This window comes from Balaenoptera ricei, chromosome 15, assembly GCF_028023285.1.
Source record: "Balaenoptera ricei isolate mBalRic1 chromosome 15, mBalRic1.hap2, whole genome shotgun sequence".
Lineage (NCBI taxonomy): Eukaryota > Metazoa > Chordata > Mammalia > Artiodactyla > Balaenopteridae > Balaenoptera > Balaenoptera ricei.
The window spans coordinates 22,088,955-22,105,011 of NC_082653.1; the positions used below are offsets into that span (position 1 = coordinate 22,088,955).

The 16,057-nt window shown below is 39.8% G+C and overlaps 1 protein-coding gene across 2 annotated transcripts in view; it reads right to left on the minus strand.

Moving 5' to 3' along the window:
- CTNNBL1 (catenin beta like 1) overlaps positions 1-16,057 on the minus strand; it is a 163,603-nt gene that overhangs the window by 86,381 nt on the left and 61,165 nt on the right. For both annotated transcript variants that reach the window (XM_059897033.1, XM_059897032.1), the window contains exons 7-10: positions 12,405-12,496; positions 4,023-4,095; positions 3,725-3,783; positions 2,123-2,271 (exon numbers count right to left, since the gene is read on the minus strand). In XM_059897033.1, the coding sequence (XP_059753016.1) occupies positions 2,123-2,271; positions 3,725-3,783; positions 4,023-4,095; positions 12,405-12,496 (373 nt within the window). The remainder of the gene's footprint in view (positions 1-2,122; positions 2,272-3,724; positions 3,784-4,022; positions 4,096-12,404; positions 12,497-16,057) is intronic.

Consider the following 16,057-nt stretch of genomic DNA (forward strand, 5'->3'; position numbering starts at 1 on the left):
CATTTGGGAGTCTGAAGAAGAAAAATAACACAGAACAAAGAGCATAGGAAAGAGAAAAAAAGAAATGCTGAATCTGCTAATATAGTTAATTAATGTGAAAGAATTAATCTAACAGTAACTTCAGCATTCAAAAATGAAAAGTTAGGAGATCCTACAAAGGTACAGTTTCTAAGTCTTTTGGAGCTCCTTTTTAATTAGGCTCCCAGAATCTCAGCATTCCTGTTTGAATAATCCATATTACTGGTTATTTATTCAGCTCCCCACTGCTGCACATTTACAAGCCATATGCTACAGGAATACATCACCTCATATTTGCACTCAAATATCCAAAGACACTGGCAGTTCAGACCTTTAAGAAGCTTAGAGAAAAGTCCCTGCAGAGTATAGTTTTAAGGTTATAAGGTCCAGGAAGCCAAATGCATCTTCTTTATATGCTATTTGCTTGAGAGAAGGTGGGTCATTTCAACAAAAGGACAGGCAATTAGAAGGGTAAAGGAGATAAATAAACAAAAGACTCAAGAGAGTAAAGCTAGCAAAAATCAGCTGAATACTAAAGGCCTCTGAATAATTCCAATGCCCCTCTCTGCACTTTAAAATAAATTTTTAAAAACAGTTCCACAAAGGAAGATTCTTCAATCAATCTAAGGTCTGGTACACACTGGACAAACCAAGAGGTCTACTGTGCCACTGGGCCTACACAAGCCTTTAAAGAGGAGAGGTTTTAGTAACATATACCTTGATAATCTTAAATACAAAAATAGTTTAAACACAAAAATTTGTAGAATTTGTCATTGGAGAATTTTTTATAACAGCAAAACATTGGAAATACCCTCAATATCAATAACAAAGGAAGACTAAGTTATATTCCCTTCGAGTCCATTATTCAGTTATTGAAAACTCTCATGAAGGTTATGTCAAAACATGGGAAACAGCATGTTAAGTTCAAACAAACAAACAAACAAACGAGAAAAAGTATAGAAAATTACATGTGTGGTAGGCCTAAAAAGCTGTTAAAAAGAAAAAAATTATGGGAAAAAAGACTACAAGGAATATGCATCCAAAGTTGGGCTGTGTTCAAGTGACAGAGCTGTTTTTTAGCTTCTTGGAGGCAGGAATCCTGTCCTCCAATTCTGTATAAGCCAAGCACTTAACATAGTACCTTATCAGTCCTACTACTAACGGTAGTTTTGCATGTCTATATTCTAAGCTATCAAATTTATTAAAAATTTTTTTCCATGAAATAAATTAACAGAATTTTCAGTGTACCTGCATATGTTTCCAGACAGCAGACTCTGGCTCAATTTCATAAAGAATAATCCCATGATTAGAGTCTCTAGGATCTCTCAATTGAAAAAACTGACCATTGATACTACAACCCCTTCTCTGGTTACCCCTTCACACCATTTCTCTATTTCCCTTCCAAGCCAGATTTCTCAAAAGAGTTATCCACAACAAGCTATCTCCCATTTACTTCCAACTTTAGGATTCTGTGAATTATACTAACATGATATTTACTATAAATATTTTAAGAAATTAAAGCATAAATAATAAGATATACAAGGAAAGTACTATAAAGAAAAGTTCTAGAACTGTCTTGCACATTTTCATATCTCCTATGCTAGCCACATAGCACATGCACAATGCATTATTGAAAATAACACATAATGAAAAATACGTATAAGTGAAAAATATGAATTATATTCTGCTGTCAATAATAAAAATATGGACAAACATATGGCACAGACAAGTCTATGTGGAATATAAAGAAAACTGGGCTAAGTTTAGAAATTAACATAGGATATGCTGAGAAGTTAACGACTAGATTTCCCAAAACCAACACACTATAAGGAGGAGCAAAAAAAACATTTCCCTTTGATGGAGTGGTCCTATTACCAAATGACACACAAATGACATAGGGCACAGACTGAAATATACTTTTTATTCATCCAATCTAACTTTAGAAAAGACCATACACACACTTGAAGACTTTACTGTTTTATATATCTAGGAAACTCAATGGAATAAAAGACCATAGCTACATGTTCTTGAATCCAGGCTAACAGTGAGGAGTTGGGCAAAAAAAGATGGAGAGCTAGGAGATAACAGGAGATAAGAAGCATACCTTAGCATGAGATTCATCAGTTGAAGACCCTCACCCTTCAGGAAGCGCTCACGATTGGAACTGAGCATTAGGCAGGAACAGAGTGAATCAAACAGATTCTCCATCATCTCCTGCTCCTCGGCTGTGCTAGGATTGTGTCTTTTAAACACCTGTCAAGTAAAGATATCAGAAAGCACAGAACCATAAGAGAATGCCTTTTCATCAACCAGCACTCAACAGTTTCCAAAGCCTATCTACTCCAAAAACCCTATAACTGAGGAAACAGAAGCTTACCAAACAAAATTCTCATCAGTTTCCATTATAGAGAAACTGGGCTTTCTGATGCACAGGTTAAATAAATGGCTATCAGTTCATGCAAAAAACCAGAACACTCAACTGACCACTGAGTCCATGAATAACTGATAGTTCCAAGGAGGCAATTTAACAAAAACCAACAAAACCTTTTCATTGTGAAATAAATTAACATGTAGAAAACTCTATAAAAGACAAGTATAGCTAAATGAATAAAGTGAACGCCCCTGAAACCAGCATCCAGATCAAGAAACAACTTTGCCAGCTACCCCCCAAAGCCCTCCACTTGCCCTACCCAACCACATTTCTTTCCCTTCTAAAAGAAACCACAGTCCTGAAGGGCAAATCTTGGCTCAACATAAGGAACAGTTTCCTAACCATCAGGGCTACTGAACTGCCTCATAGACTAGTTGTGGCTCTAAATCATGGGAACAGCGAAAAGCAGTTTTATCTTTGCCAGAAATATATGGCATGTTAAGAGGAAAGCCTTTTAACAGTGTATGCATACCCATACAGTCTACTACAAAATGATCAATAATCTTGCGGGAACAGGACTAAGCACTTTCCCAGAACTGGGAACAGATTCACGTTTCAAAGCTCTATTTTTTGGGGTGGAGGCCAAGCCACTGAGGCTGCTGGCACCAAGACGAAAGCTGTATGCAAACTGACATCTCAGACACTCCCAACACTCTTAAGATTTTATCCAAATGATCTATTTTCAGTCCTGGTTTTGGAATAGCACAGATGAGATCTGTTAGAAAAAAAATCTTAACAGTATTTTCAGAATGCCAGCAGAACAACATTTCAACAGGATTTACATTTCTTACAACGAGCAAAATGGCAATTTCTATTTTCCAGCCTCCAGTGCCACATCCTTCCCTATCCTCCTCTCTGACCTCTATCCCATTGTACTCCTGAAGCTTATCTGGATCCTAACTGAATAGACTCCAATTTAGTGGCAGACTGACAGGAAAGCAAGTGAATAATCTTGGGAGTGGGTCAACTAAAAATAATTTGGCATTCTTGGCTCAATAATATACACTAAAGCAGGAAGCACACCTCTTTTGTATTGATAAATATCAGAAGACTGAGAAAGTCCACACCAGATACACAGTGATATCTGGTCATAAAGAGCAAATGACTAAGAAAAGGAGGCAAACCATGTACCTCCAATGTGACCTCAAACCTGCCAACACACTCCATATGGCTTGCATCACATGGCTTATTCCTTCCAACAATTTCCAGCTCCACCTCCCATTTAAAGCAAGCCATGTATCTTCACGGCAGACAGGAAGCATAAGAATTACTCACGGATAACTGCTGAAGAAGCACATCGATTCCATCCAGTTCCCCAAGCAATTCCCTGTTCTCTAAAAGGGGAAAAAAATAGAAGGAGAAAAAAAAAAATGAAGCTAACTGTCAGATTTTACAGCCGTCTAACACTGATACATCAGCAAGCAAAATCAATACAGCTTGACAGAGTACAAAAGCTGCAGAGAGCTAGAGGGAGAGCAAGGGGATGCCAAAGGCAAGTAGAGCTTGCTGTCATGATCTGAAACAAGCCTGGCTCCTATCCTAACAGAATATCAATACCGAGAGGGAGCCTTACCATCATTGTCCTGGAGCAATATGGCCAGCACTTCACTACAATACAGTTTGTTGGCATCAAAAGGCATCTTTGCCTGTTGGGAAATAGGAGAAATGAGAAAAACGTTAAGGGGCCTTGCTTCCTTCCCCAGGACAAATTTTTTCACAAGTACTAGGATCCGAGTTAGAGAGAAGTAGAAGTTAGAAAGGGAAAGGGCAGGTTAAGGGTAAAAAAAAGTCTGCCTCTGCTCTCAAGAGACCAGACTCAAGCACCGCATAGTAAAACCATAAACAGTAGATGTACACAACAGCTCTCACACTCCTAAAGCCCAGGTGCAAATGTCACCTCCTCTGTGAAGCCTTCCCAAATTCCCCATTTTGAGTCTAGGGACTATTGTCTAGCACATAATACATACTCAAATGTGAACTAGATAAATGATTGAAAGTTTTGAACATTTAAGACTAAAATCCATCATGAAGCTTCATTCACAAGTTACAATCATAAAATTAGGCTGTAAATTAGCTGATAGATGATCAGAGAAGCTGAAAAGAAAGCAAGCTCTTGTTTTGATTAGTTGAATGTCTTTATAACAAAGTAGTTCCTTTCAGATTTTTTTTTTAAATGCTTAAAATTTAATTTGAAATCATAAACCTATCTGCTCGTGGGCCATAATCTGCCTACTATTTAAAAAGGAAACCACATTAAATATGCAGAAATGTGTTAATATTTTAATACCCAAATTACTACCCACAATTCTTTCCCTGCTGCATGCTCTGCTACTTGGAGTTGCAGAGGGGACACACCTACTGCAGAGCCTATTTTTCATGGTCATCCACATTGTTGCCCCAGTAGTGAGACTCAAGTGCCTCATCATTTACAATGCCCTTTGGATAAAGGTACACAGAGAGGAGCGCAAGCCTCATCGATGTGTTTTTATTTACCGCACCCTTGATCCTTAAAATGCAGCCACGAAGACCACGACTGTTAATCAGCAGCAGCCTTGCTACCCATCCAGGTTTTTGAACTAACAAATAATTACTGTGCCTGGAAAGGACAGGGGAAGTGTTTATACTGAAGCTAATACCTCCATCCCCTTAGCGCCATTCACAGCTCTGTTTGGACACTGATTCTGCACTTAAGAAGGAAGAGTGGCCCCTAATGAAGCAACACCCAGCATCTTTTCAGTTCTCTCTGCATGTCTTCCCCATCAAGCCTAAGTGCACCCCACAGGGTTTCAGAAGGCTGACCAGGTATGACCCATCTTAGGTTAAAAGATCTGTAAATACAAGGTCTTATGTGTGCTGACTGCAAGTTATGCTCCCTGGGCAAGCTTAAGGCCTTGTTTCAAGAAATTCAGTACAACAGCCAGGGTTTAAATGCAATCTGTGGCGTTTTTCACTTTAAGAAAAACAGTTTTATACAAATCAAAATACAAAAGTGAAAAGCCAAGGGGTGAGCATGTCTATCAGAATGAAGGATTCGCTAATAAAATCACTTACTCAAATGATTTAAATTCAAGTATTGCTAGTTTAAATTATTTAAGCCACACCAACTTATATGCAGCTTTTTAAGGGTCAGGATTCTTGTTGCAAACAAGATACACTCAACTGAAAGAAGCCAAAAGACATCAGGCCACTAGAGCAATAGCCTTTCTGTGGTTCCAATGCCTCTGGTCTTTCATTTGATTTTATAAACTCCTGTCTCTAAGGTAGGAGAGAGGTTTCCCCTTTTTTTCCAACAAATATTTATTGGGCACCTGCTATATGCAAGACACAAAATTGAACGTGATAGCAAACAGGCGAATTTGAAATGAAACTGGTCCATTGTTACGTCATTTAAAAAATTACACTGAAATAAAGTTAATTTTATCAAGTAATACATTTACGTTAAAAAAAAAAAAAAGGACATGAACCTGGGATGAGACATACCTAGATTTAACTCATAAGCATGTACTACCTATGTGACACTAAGTCTGCAGTTCCCAAACTGTGTGCCAAGGTACCTGGGACATCATATTGAATTCACAGGGGATTGCAAGGATTTACAGGATTTCCAAGGAAAGCACAGTGACATCTCACATCTGCTGATTACTGAGCATGTTAACCACTAGCTTCAGGTACATTTCTTTTTTTTTTTTTTCTTAACATCTTTATTAGAGTATAATCGCTTTACAATGGTGTGTCAGTTTCTGCTTTATAACAAAGTGAATCAGTTATACATATACGTAGGTCCCCATATCTCTTCCCTCTTGCATCTCCCTCCCTCCCACCCTCCCTATCCCACCCCTCTAGGTGGTCACAAAGCACCGAGCTAATCTCCCTGTGCTATGCGGCTGCTTCCCACTAGTTATCTATTTTACATTTGGTAGTGTATATATGTCCATGCCACTCTCTCATTTTGTCCCAGCTTACCCTTCCCCCTCCCCATATCCTCAAGTCCATTCTCTAGTAGGTCTGCGTCTTTATTCCCGTCTAGCCCCTAGGTTCTTCTGACCATTTTCTTTTTTTTTTTCCAGATTCCATATATATGTGTTAGCATATGGTATTTGTTTTTCTCTTTCTGACTTACTTCACTCTGTATGACAGTCTCTAGGTCCATCCACCTCACTACAAATAACTCAGTTTCGTTCCTTTTTATGGCCGAGTAATATTCCATTGTATATATGTGCCACATCTTTATCCATTCATCTGTTGATGGACACTTAGGTTGCTTCCATGTCCTGGCTATTGTAAATAGAGCTGCAATGAACATTTTGGTACATGTCTCTTTTTAAATTATGTACATTTCTTTTGATGACATCTTTTCTTTGTGAAGCTGGGTTTGGGTGGTTGCTGTGATAAAAGAACTATGTGAAAATCAATGTGGAACAGGAATGAAGATGGTTGTGTTCCATCTGATTCCAAGGCTTTAGAAGTTGTGTAGTACAACTACACAAGAGGCACACACATCTACTGGTAAGTAATTGTGGTATTTAAGAATGAAATAAAAAATATATTTTATTTTAATTCATGCATATTATTTTTTTGAACGGCTACTAAAGTCTTAGGACATAAATATGTATTAAATTTGTTTGGACCTAACTACTTTAAATGGGACTGGTGGGTCCTTTTTGGCATAGAACCCTGTAAAAACAAAATTACTGAGATACTGATGGCACCATAAATTAAGAATGTTCATCTATGACTGAAGTAACATTTCCTGGTCTCAAGTTTCTTTATCTGTAAAATGGAAACAATAAAATAACATCTTCTTTGGAGAGTTACTCTGAGAAATAATATGGAAGTACCTAATACATAATAGTTGCTGTAAGTTTTTCTGATGATTGGGATCAGAAATATCCAGGTTAGAATCTCAGTTCTAACAGTTACCAGCTATGTGATCTTGGCCAAACTACTCTGCCCCTCTAACCTGATTGATATCTCTTATGTTGAGTGAAACTGGGCTAGATGGGAAAGCAGGAGACTAATCTTTCATGCCTAGCCAAAAACAAAAGTCACCAAGGAAGTTTTATTTCTGTTTAAATCTCAGCCAGAGATGACAGCCTCCAAGCTTGCAAAATACCAAACTGCCAAATTACAAGGACATTTAGTCAAAATCAGGAGGAAGGAGAATTCATTTAGCAGGTATAGTCTCTTGGATTTTGCAAAGTTAGTCAATGGGAGTTGGAGCTTTGGGGGCTCTCTTCTATCCAGGAGCCTGGTGATCCTAAATCTTTCAGCTGTCAGAGTAATTACAGAGTCAAGCATAGGTTTGTACTCAGCATGTACTGGCCTTGAATAAAATTAAACTTCACCTTTTTGGGAGCTGCTGCTTTTTTGGAAAGTACAAGACATTTATGCTACCACCCACAGCCAGAAGCTGCAGATTATTTCTGCAGCTCACCTCTGGTACCTGGAACACATGGGGCAGGTTCAGACACAGCTACAGCCCTGGACAATAGTCAAAGCAGATTGTGCCCTACAAAAATCCCATCTCCTGGTCATAAGAGGCTACAGACTTAGCATCAACCAGTTGTACATGTAGTATAACATAGCCAATTCTCAATTCATTAGCTCAAACGCCAAACATTGCAACTGTTTTTGAAGCAATGATTTAATTGGGAAACAAAAAGGAATCTCAATTTTGTTTCTTTGGAAAAGAAAAAAGTTTTGGTGTTATTTTCAATAGTACACGATATCCTAATAAGTTTGTATTCCCCATTAAAAAGTGAACTATGGGGCTTCCCTGGTGGCGCAGTGGTTGAGAGTCTGCCTGCCAATGCAGGGGACACGGGTTCGAGCCCTGGTCTGGGAAGATCCCACATGCCGCGGAGCAACTAGGCCCGTGAGCCACAACTACTGAGCCTGCGCGTCTGGAGCCTGTGCTCCGCAACAAGAGAGGCCGCGATAGTGAGAGGCCCGCGCACCGCGATGAAGAGTGGCCCCTGCTCGCCGCAACTAGACAAAGCCCTCGCACAGAAACGAAGACCCAACGCAGCTAAAATATATATATATAAATTAATTAATTAAAAGAAAAAGAATTCTTAAAAAAATAAAAATATAAAAAATTATTAAAAAAAAAAAAAAAGTGAACTATGGTGCAGTGTCTCTCATACTACTGTTATCTGCTTACCTGTTAAACCATTGAATGTAATCCTCCGCAATGGGTTTTATCCTTATTAGCAGCACAAATGAGTGAGGTTTCATTTAGTGAATGAAGAAATCCACGAGTATCTCTGTATACTGCTAGGCTACCAGTACATAAAGGAGACTCACCAATGTGCCACTCACTTAGTTACTCAAGGACTACTGAATAAACAGGGGATGATCAGTTAAATAGCAGGGTTTTATCAAGCAATGTAAACATAAGTACTCTAGGATGGGGGTTCTCAGACTTCAGCATGCATCAGAATCACCTGGAGGGCGTGTTAAAACACAGATTGCTGGCTCCACCCCAAGCTGGGCAGATTTAATGAGTCTGGGGTGGGTTCAAGAATTTGCATTTCCAACAAGTTGCCAGGTAATTTTGATGCTCCCCATTGGGAACCACACCCTGAGAACAATCGGGAGGAGATACACATATGATGGAGTCCCAGTCCTTGCTCTTAAGGAGTTTAAGGACATTGGGAGAAAGACAAGGAGCACACATGAAAAGAGGAAAGTCTGCCAGGTGATGAAGAAAAGATGTTCCATGAGCGTAAGGGTCACACAGTTATAGGCGTATGTTACAACCCAGATCTGCTAACTCCCAGAAGAGAACCAGTAGAAAAAAAATAAAATGATTGATATTCAGAAAAGAAAGAGGGCAATATGGGCTGGGGGCAAAGTAGTGCTATGGAAAGGGTGCATGAAGAAAGTCTGGAGGCTTGGGTTTTAATTCTAGCTCTATCTCTAACTAGCTGCATGAATTTGGGCAAAGCACTTAATCTCTACAGGTCTTGATTTTTAATTTTTTATCTGCAACAGAACTTATGAAATTCCTTTCAGTTCAAAAAATGATGGAGGCAATGTGGAAGAGTAGGGATTTAAGTTGGTTAATGAAGGTGGTGTGTAATTTAGAATTACATAGGCAGGAGTCATTCCTGGGGGAGGGGGGAACATGAACAAAGACAGACACAGAGGTCAACACTGTTGACCCTTGTTGACCTTTGCAAAGGGGGTAGGTACAAGAGATGTCTGAACAGGAATAAGGCCAGTGTTTCAAAACTGAGAAATGAAAGGAAAAAGGGAAGAAAAGAAAGATCAGGCCACGTTAAAGGGCCTTGAAAAGTAGGCAGAGATGGTGGGATCTGATGCAGAGGGCAGTAGCATCACTCTAGGAAGGTTCTTGACTAGGGAATGGCATAATGAAAAGGGAGTTTTAAATTAGTTTGGGAGCAGTGTGGAACAAAAATGCTCACATTTCTAGAGACCAGTGGATCTTAGTGAGGGTTGTACATTTATAATCACAGGTGGAACTTCTCTAAAATACACCAAAGACAGAGGCTTGAGACAGTAAGTCTGGGAATCTGTACTTTTAAAAGTTCCACTGGTGAAAGTAAGGATCTGGGTCCAGCACTCATTCTGATTCACCATGATATTTATGATGGTGAAGATTAAAATAAGCACTTACCTAGATTATGAGAAATAAGAGAAAGGCATTGGTTTTAAAGACAGGCCTTCTTACTGGCCTCGCCCTAAAGCAGAACCTTCTTTCATTAATGTTCTGGGCAGCACAGGATTTTTCTAAGGGCATTTGCTTACTAGTAAAATAACCAAATAGCATTTTAATGTTTAGATACCCCAAAACCTTGAAAAACTGTTTCAGAGACAGCAACAAGGCTATTTATGCCTTGAGGATTGCGTAAACACTATGCCTAAAAGGCAAGAGTCAAAAGCTTGCAAGACTACCAAATGGACCTCTTTATTACTCTCATAAGGGTAATGGAATCCAAGCCAAACACCCAAAGGTCTCGATTTCCCTTCCTGTTACTAATTCAAAAAGAGACTGGCAAGTTTAAACACCTTTCAAAAGGCAGAAGAGGCTTTACATTCTGGTTTAATGAAGAATCCCTGATTCAGTATCAAGTCTCAAGTAACTGGGAAAAATTGGTCCTGATTTCAAAAAGACAAAAACTATTGGATTATTTTGTATATTTTAAGGTTAAGGCCCCAACCTATGGCCACCCCATCAACAACTCAGGTCTCTGCCATCTATCCTACCCCCTTAACTCCGTGTTTTACTTTCCTCTCCCCTACTCCTCACCCCCCAAATGTCTCAAGGCTTTGGAGAATAAAGATTTGTTGAATATTGAGGAAAGAAGAAACTGAGGGAGATGTGAAGGTAATTACATGGGGAAACCAAACGACATCAAAACTCATGAGAGGAAGTCAAAAGGAAGCTGCAAAAATGACAATGAATGAATTAACCAGACCTGATTTTTCCTGAAAGGAAAGGCGAGGGTGAGGGTGTGTGTGTGGGTAGGAAGTTGCAGTCTACTGAACTATGCATTAAGTTTATACTCTGCCAGCAAATGTGCCCATACCCACTGATGATAATATACAGCAGGCTAGCTGAATATCCTCAAGTCATGTTATATAAGTCTATGTTACAGATTTAATGGGAACAAAGGATTAAATAAGAAGGATTGGGGAAGACCTAGACTGTCAGAGAGGGAGGGAACCGTGGGGGCATATGATATCTTAGGCAGAATCTTCTTCCTTAGCCTTACCAAGACAGTGGGGGACAAATCGGACCTGATGCACCTCAGACTTTCTGCATCTCTATGACACTCCGAAGCACAGCAAGGCCAGGACTACTTAAAGAATCATACCAGCTACAAACACGTCTTCCTCTTTCTCACTGAAAAGCTGGGAACCCTTGCTTGCCGAGATTATTTTAGTAGCACATAGGCAGTTCCAAACTGCCTTCCATCATACCTCTTGTTAACACTATCCTGAGAGAAGCTCTTACCTCTCCCTTTCCTCATTTACTCTCTGTGACAGCACTAAATGTTAAAAAGATGGTCAAAAGGACTATGCTAAGAAGGAAAGAGAATGAATAATCCAACAGAAATATGAACAAAGGATATAAATAGGAAGCTAAAAGAGATGAATACAAATGGCTAATAAACAACTGAAAGCCAATACACTGTCCTCGATTTTAAAATTCCAAATTAAAATGAAATACCCGTTTTCTCTTATCAGATTAACAAAATTTTAAGTTTGGTAATACCCAATGTAGGTAAGGGAAACAGACCCTCTCAACTGTTAGATTTTGCAATATCTACCAAAAATGTTAATGTACATACCCTTTGACCTATCAATTCTATTTCTAGGAACTTATCCTACAAATAAACTAACACTAGCATTCAAGGAAAAGAAAATGTGCGTGTGTACATGGGGATATTCACTGCAGCATTGTTTTAACAGTGAAAAACTATTATAAACAGGGGAATGGTTAAATTGACTTTGGTACAACCATAAAATGGAATACTAGGCAGCCATTAGTTCAGCGAAAAGATCAACTTGCAAAAGAAAATAATGTATAATTCTATTTGTGAAACACACACAAACACACACACACTCACATACTCCTATTTACACAGAAAATTTCTGGAAGGATAGATAAAATATTGTTAACAGAGGCTGTCTCAGAGAAGTGGAACTAGAAGGAATCAGCAGAGGAGAACTTTTTATTTTCAGTATAAACCTTCTGTACCACATGAATTTCTGTTGACACCATGTTTATATTATTTTCAGGGGCATTAAAGGGTACTTTTAAAACAAACAAAAGAAGAGAAGCAAAGAAAGAGGCAAGAGTTGCCAAAAGATTCCCAAACTAGATCACATAGCCTAGGAATAACAATCTGTGCCAATGACCCAGCATGAGCTGTGCCCAGAGCAAAGAGAGGTTTGAGCTACAGTCCCACAAAGCCAAACTTACCTTCAGCCTCTTCAGCAGCCACTGCAGAAGACCCTGCTGGGCAGCCTCTGTGCACATCTCAGGCCGGAACTCGGCCATGTTCTCCACAATAGCTGAAGGGAGACAGACAACAGTAATTTGGGAGGGCAACTTTGTTTCCATCTTCAACAAGCTTGCTTCCCATGACAGACATTTTATTCCTCTTCCCACTTCCCTGTATTCCTCCCAGCCAGATGCTGTGTTGTCATTTTCAGATTAACCAGGGAGATGCTATGGTTTTTTTTTTTCTTCAAGTTATGTTACAAGTAAAACTCATAACTGAATGTGATGGAATTCACTAAAGGAATAGTGAAAGATTTTCTGTGTTAACAGGGAACAACACTACAGCAGAACACACAAAGGTGTGAATATCTGCCTAAGAAGGCCCTCTTAATCTCACTGTACTAGAGTCCCTGAGACCTGTGACTAAAGAAACAGGGGGCAAGGCAGAAGCCTTAAGGAAAAACCAGGGGATGAATTCAGTGCCTCTTCCTCTCCTGATTCATCCATTTTCAGATCTCTTTCTCTGGATACTGCAAGGGAAGCAAGCATGATCTTAACTGAACAAAATAATGTGCACAGAGGGGAAAGACCACGCTGGCAGAGGTAACCGTCAGGTGCTCAGAAGCAAGTATAATTGGTCCTACTATCTCCTACAACAACCAAATTGCTGTTTAATGGAAAAATTTTAAATGAGGAGGCAAAAAAAAAGTGATTGTATGATTATGATGCTAAAAAAAGGACATTAAAAAAAAAACCCCAAACCTATAGTCTCATTCTATTGCATCCAGTGCTTTCCTTCCTTCAGGGGCTCATCTGCTCCCCATCCCAGGATATGTTATTATCTATCATAAAACAGATCGGAGTTCTGTGCTCTTTAAGCACAACGCCCAGCGGGTCTGAGTCTTGAAGAGAAAGGGCTGAAGAAAGCACTACACCTCCTATCTACTTCCTCACTCACGCCAGCCTCGCCAATGGCAAGTTAAAGAATGACCAGGCAGCCCCTCAGGGAGTGGATACAAAGCTGTGGGAGCAGAGTAGCAACGAGACCCCTGAGAGATGAAGATCATTTTAATAGCTTAATTACTTTCTCACATTTTCTAAGAAATCAGCTCATTCATTTTAATCTCCAATGCTTTTATCTTATTCTGCTTACAGTTTAGATGGCTTTCTATTGTCCACTAGGATAAAATTCAAACATCCTGCAAGGGTTTAGAAGGTCTTCCATAATCTGGACAAACTTACTCCTCCGGTCCCATCTCCCACCATACCTACCTCGTACTGCCACAATACATTTCTAGTCTTCCCCCAAAGCCCTTGCCCATTCATGGCTTTACAAATGATACTGCCTTGCCCGTCTCACATTTCTCCGTCAAAATGCCCCTGTCAGGACTTCCCTGGTGGCGCAGTGGTTAAGAATCTGCCTGCTGGGCTTCCCTGGTGGCGCAGTCGTTAAGAATCTGCCTGCCAATGCAGGGAATACAGGTTCAAGTCCTGGCCTGGGAAGATCCCACATGCCACGGAGCAACTAAGCATGTGTGCCACAACTACTGAGCCCGCGTGCCACAACTATTGAAGCCCGTGTGCCACAACTACTGAAGCCCGTGCACCTAGAGCCCGTGCTCCTCAACAAGAGAAGCCACCGCAATGAGAAGCCCGCGCACCACAATGAAGAGTAGCCCCCGCTCACCACAACTAGAGAAAGCCCACGCGCAGCAACAAAGACCCAACGCAGCCAAAAATAAATAAACTAAATAAATAAATTTAAAAAAAAAAAAAGAATCCGCCTGCAATGCAAGGGACACGGGTTCGATCCCTGGTCCAGGAAGATCCCACATGTTGCGGAGCAACTAAGGTCGTGCGCCACAACTACTGAGCCTGCGCACCTAGAGCCCGTGCTCCACAACAAGAGAAGCCACTGCAGTGAGAAGCCTGCGCATCGCAACGAAGAGTATCCCCCACTCGCTGCAACTAGAGAAAGCCCGCGCGCAGCAATGAAGACTCAACGCAGCCAAAAATAAATAAATAAATGAATTTAAAAAAAATGCACCTGTCTTCATATTCAGCCCTAATCAGCTACCTGCTCCTACCCAGCAATTTGGAGACCCTTCCTCTTCACTTCCATAGTGCTCCCCACTATTATACCATTTGTCACCCTGTATTACCTGTCCTTTCTGTTCAAGACTTTCCCATCAGCCTGCCTCTTAAGAAGAACTGTGCCTAATTCATCTTTAATTTACCCAGTGCCTAGAACAGTGCCTGACAAACATCGGATGCTTAATAAGGGAAAGAGGGATTAATCTCCTGAGCTGTTGGTAAGGGACCAAGTTGAAACTAGACAGATCTTCATAGACTGCCAGGCCGGTGCTTTTTCCATTACATCAGGCTCTTTTTATTAACTGTCAGTTAAGACTTCTGATACTCTTTCTACTCAGCAAAATTCACCATTAGGCTAACAGATGGCAATGCCAAATTCTGGCTCTATACTAGAGCCAACCCCCAAATCACAGATTGTTGTGTTCTCTCTTCTCTTACTCCCTAGGTGCCATGTCTTCCTCCTTCTTTATGATAATCTTCACAGTAGAGAGTATAAAGCTATAAGAGAAATCTGTGGTAGACACAAAGGAGCTGGGAGAAAATCTAATCTCATCAAAATTTCTACTTCTGCTGGGCCTTGTTCATTTCTCAAGCTCTGCTTACAGATATGTCACCTTTGGTTTTATAAGACAGGGACCAGTGATAAAGAGGACTACCCAAAAGCACAATTTTAAATAGGCTATTGGTTCAGCAACTTTGCAGGGGGAAAGACTAGAGAGACTCAAGGAGAAGGAGGAGGAGGGGAAATATTGCAGAGGAATCCACTTAAATGAACATATGATAAAGGGGCAGCCAAGTTAATAGCAATATTTCAACTCACAGTTTACACAGCAAAGTACACATAAGAAGCAAAAGAAATACTAACTCTTTTTCAAACAAAATGTCCTATAAAGGTACAAGCATACCTTGGAGGTATTGTGGGTTTGATTCCAGACCACTGCAATAAAGCGAATATCACAATAAAGCGAATCACATGAATATTCTGGTTTCCTATTGCATATAAAAGTTATGTTTACACTATACTGTATGTAGTCTATTAGGTATGCAATAGCATTATGTCTAAAAAAATGTACATACCTTAATTTAAAAATACTGTATTAGTATATAATGCTAACTATCATCTGACAATGCAGGGTTGCCATAAACTTTCAATTTGTAAAAATGTAATATCTGCAAAGCACGATAAAGTGCAATAAAATGAGGTATGCCTGTATACAGTTGTTCAAAAGTTTGTAGTTCCACTGAAGGGAAATGTGAAGAAGAACCAACAGAAGGGGATTCAAAAATTGTAAAATATACACTTTCCAAAGCAAAAAAAAAAAAAAAAAGAATTCATCCTGCATAGACTTCATCCTAACTTTTGGAGGCAAAGGCCTGCTCAAAGAAGCCAGCAGTTTTTGTCCAGGAAGGATTTCTGCTTTTATTACCACAAGCCAAACCAAAGCAGCAGTTATATGAAATTTACACAAGGGTCTTCATTTCTGAAAAGGCAGTTTGGGAGCAGAAAAAAGGAAAACCCTCCTGCTGTTGACTCTATA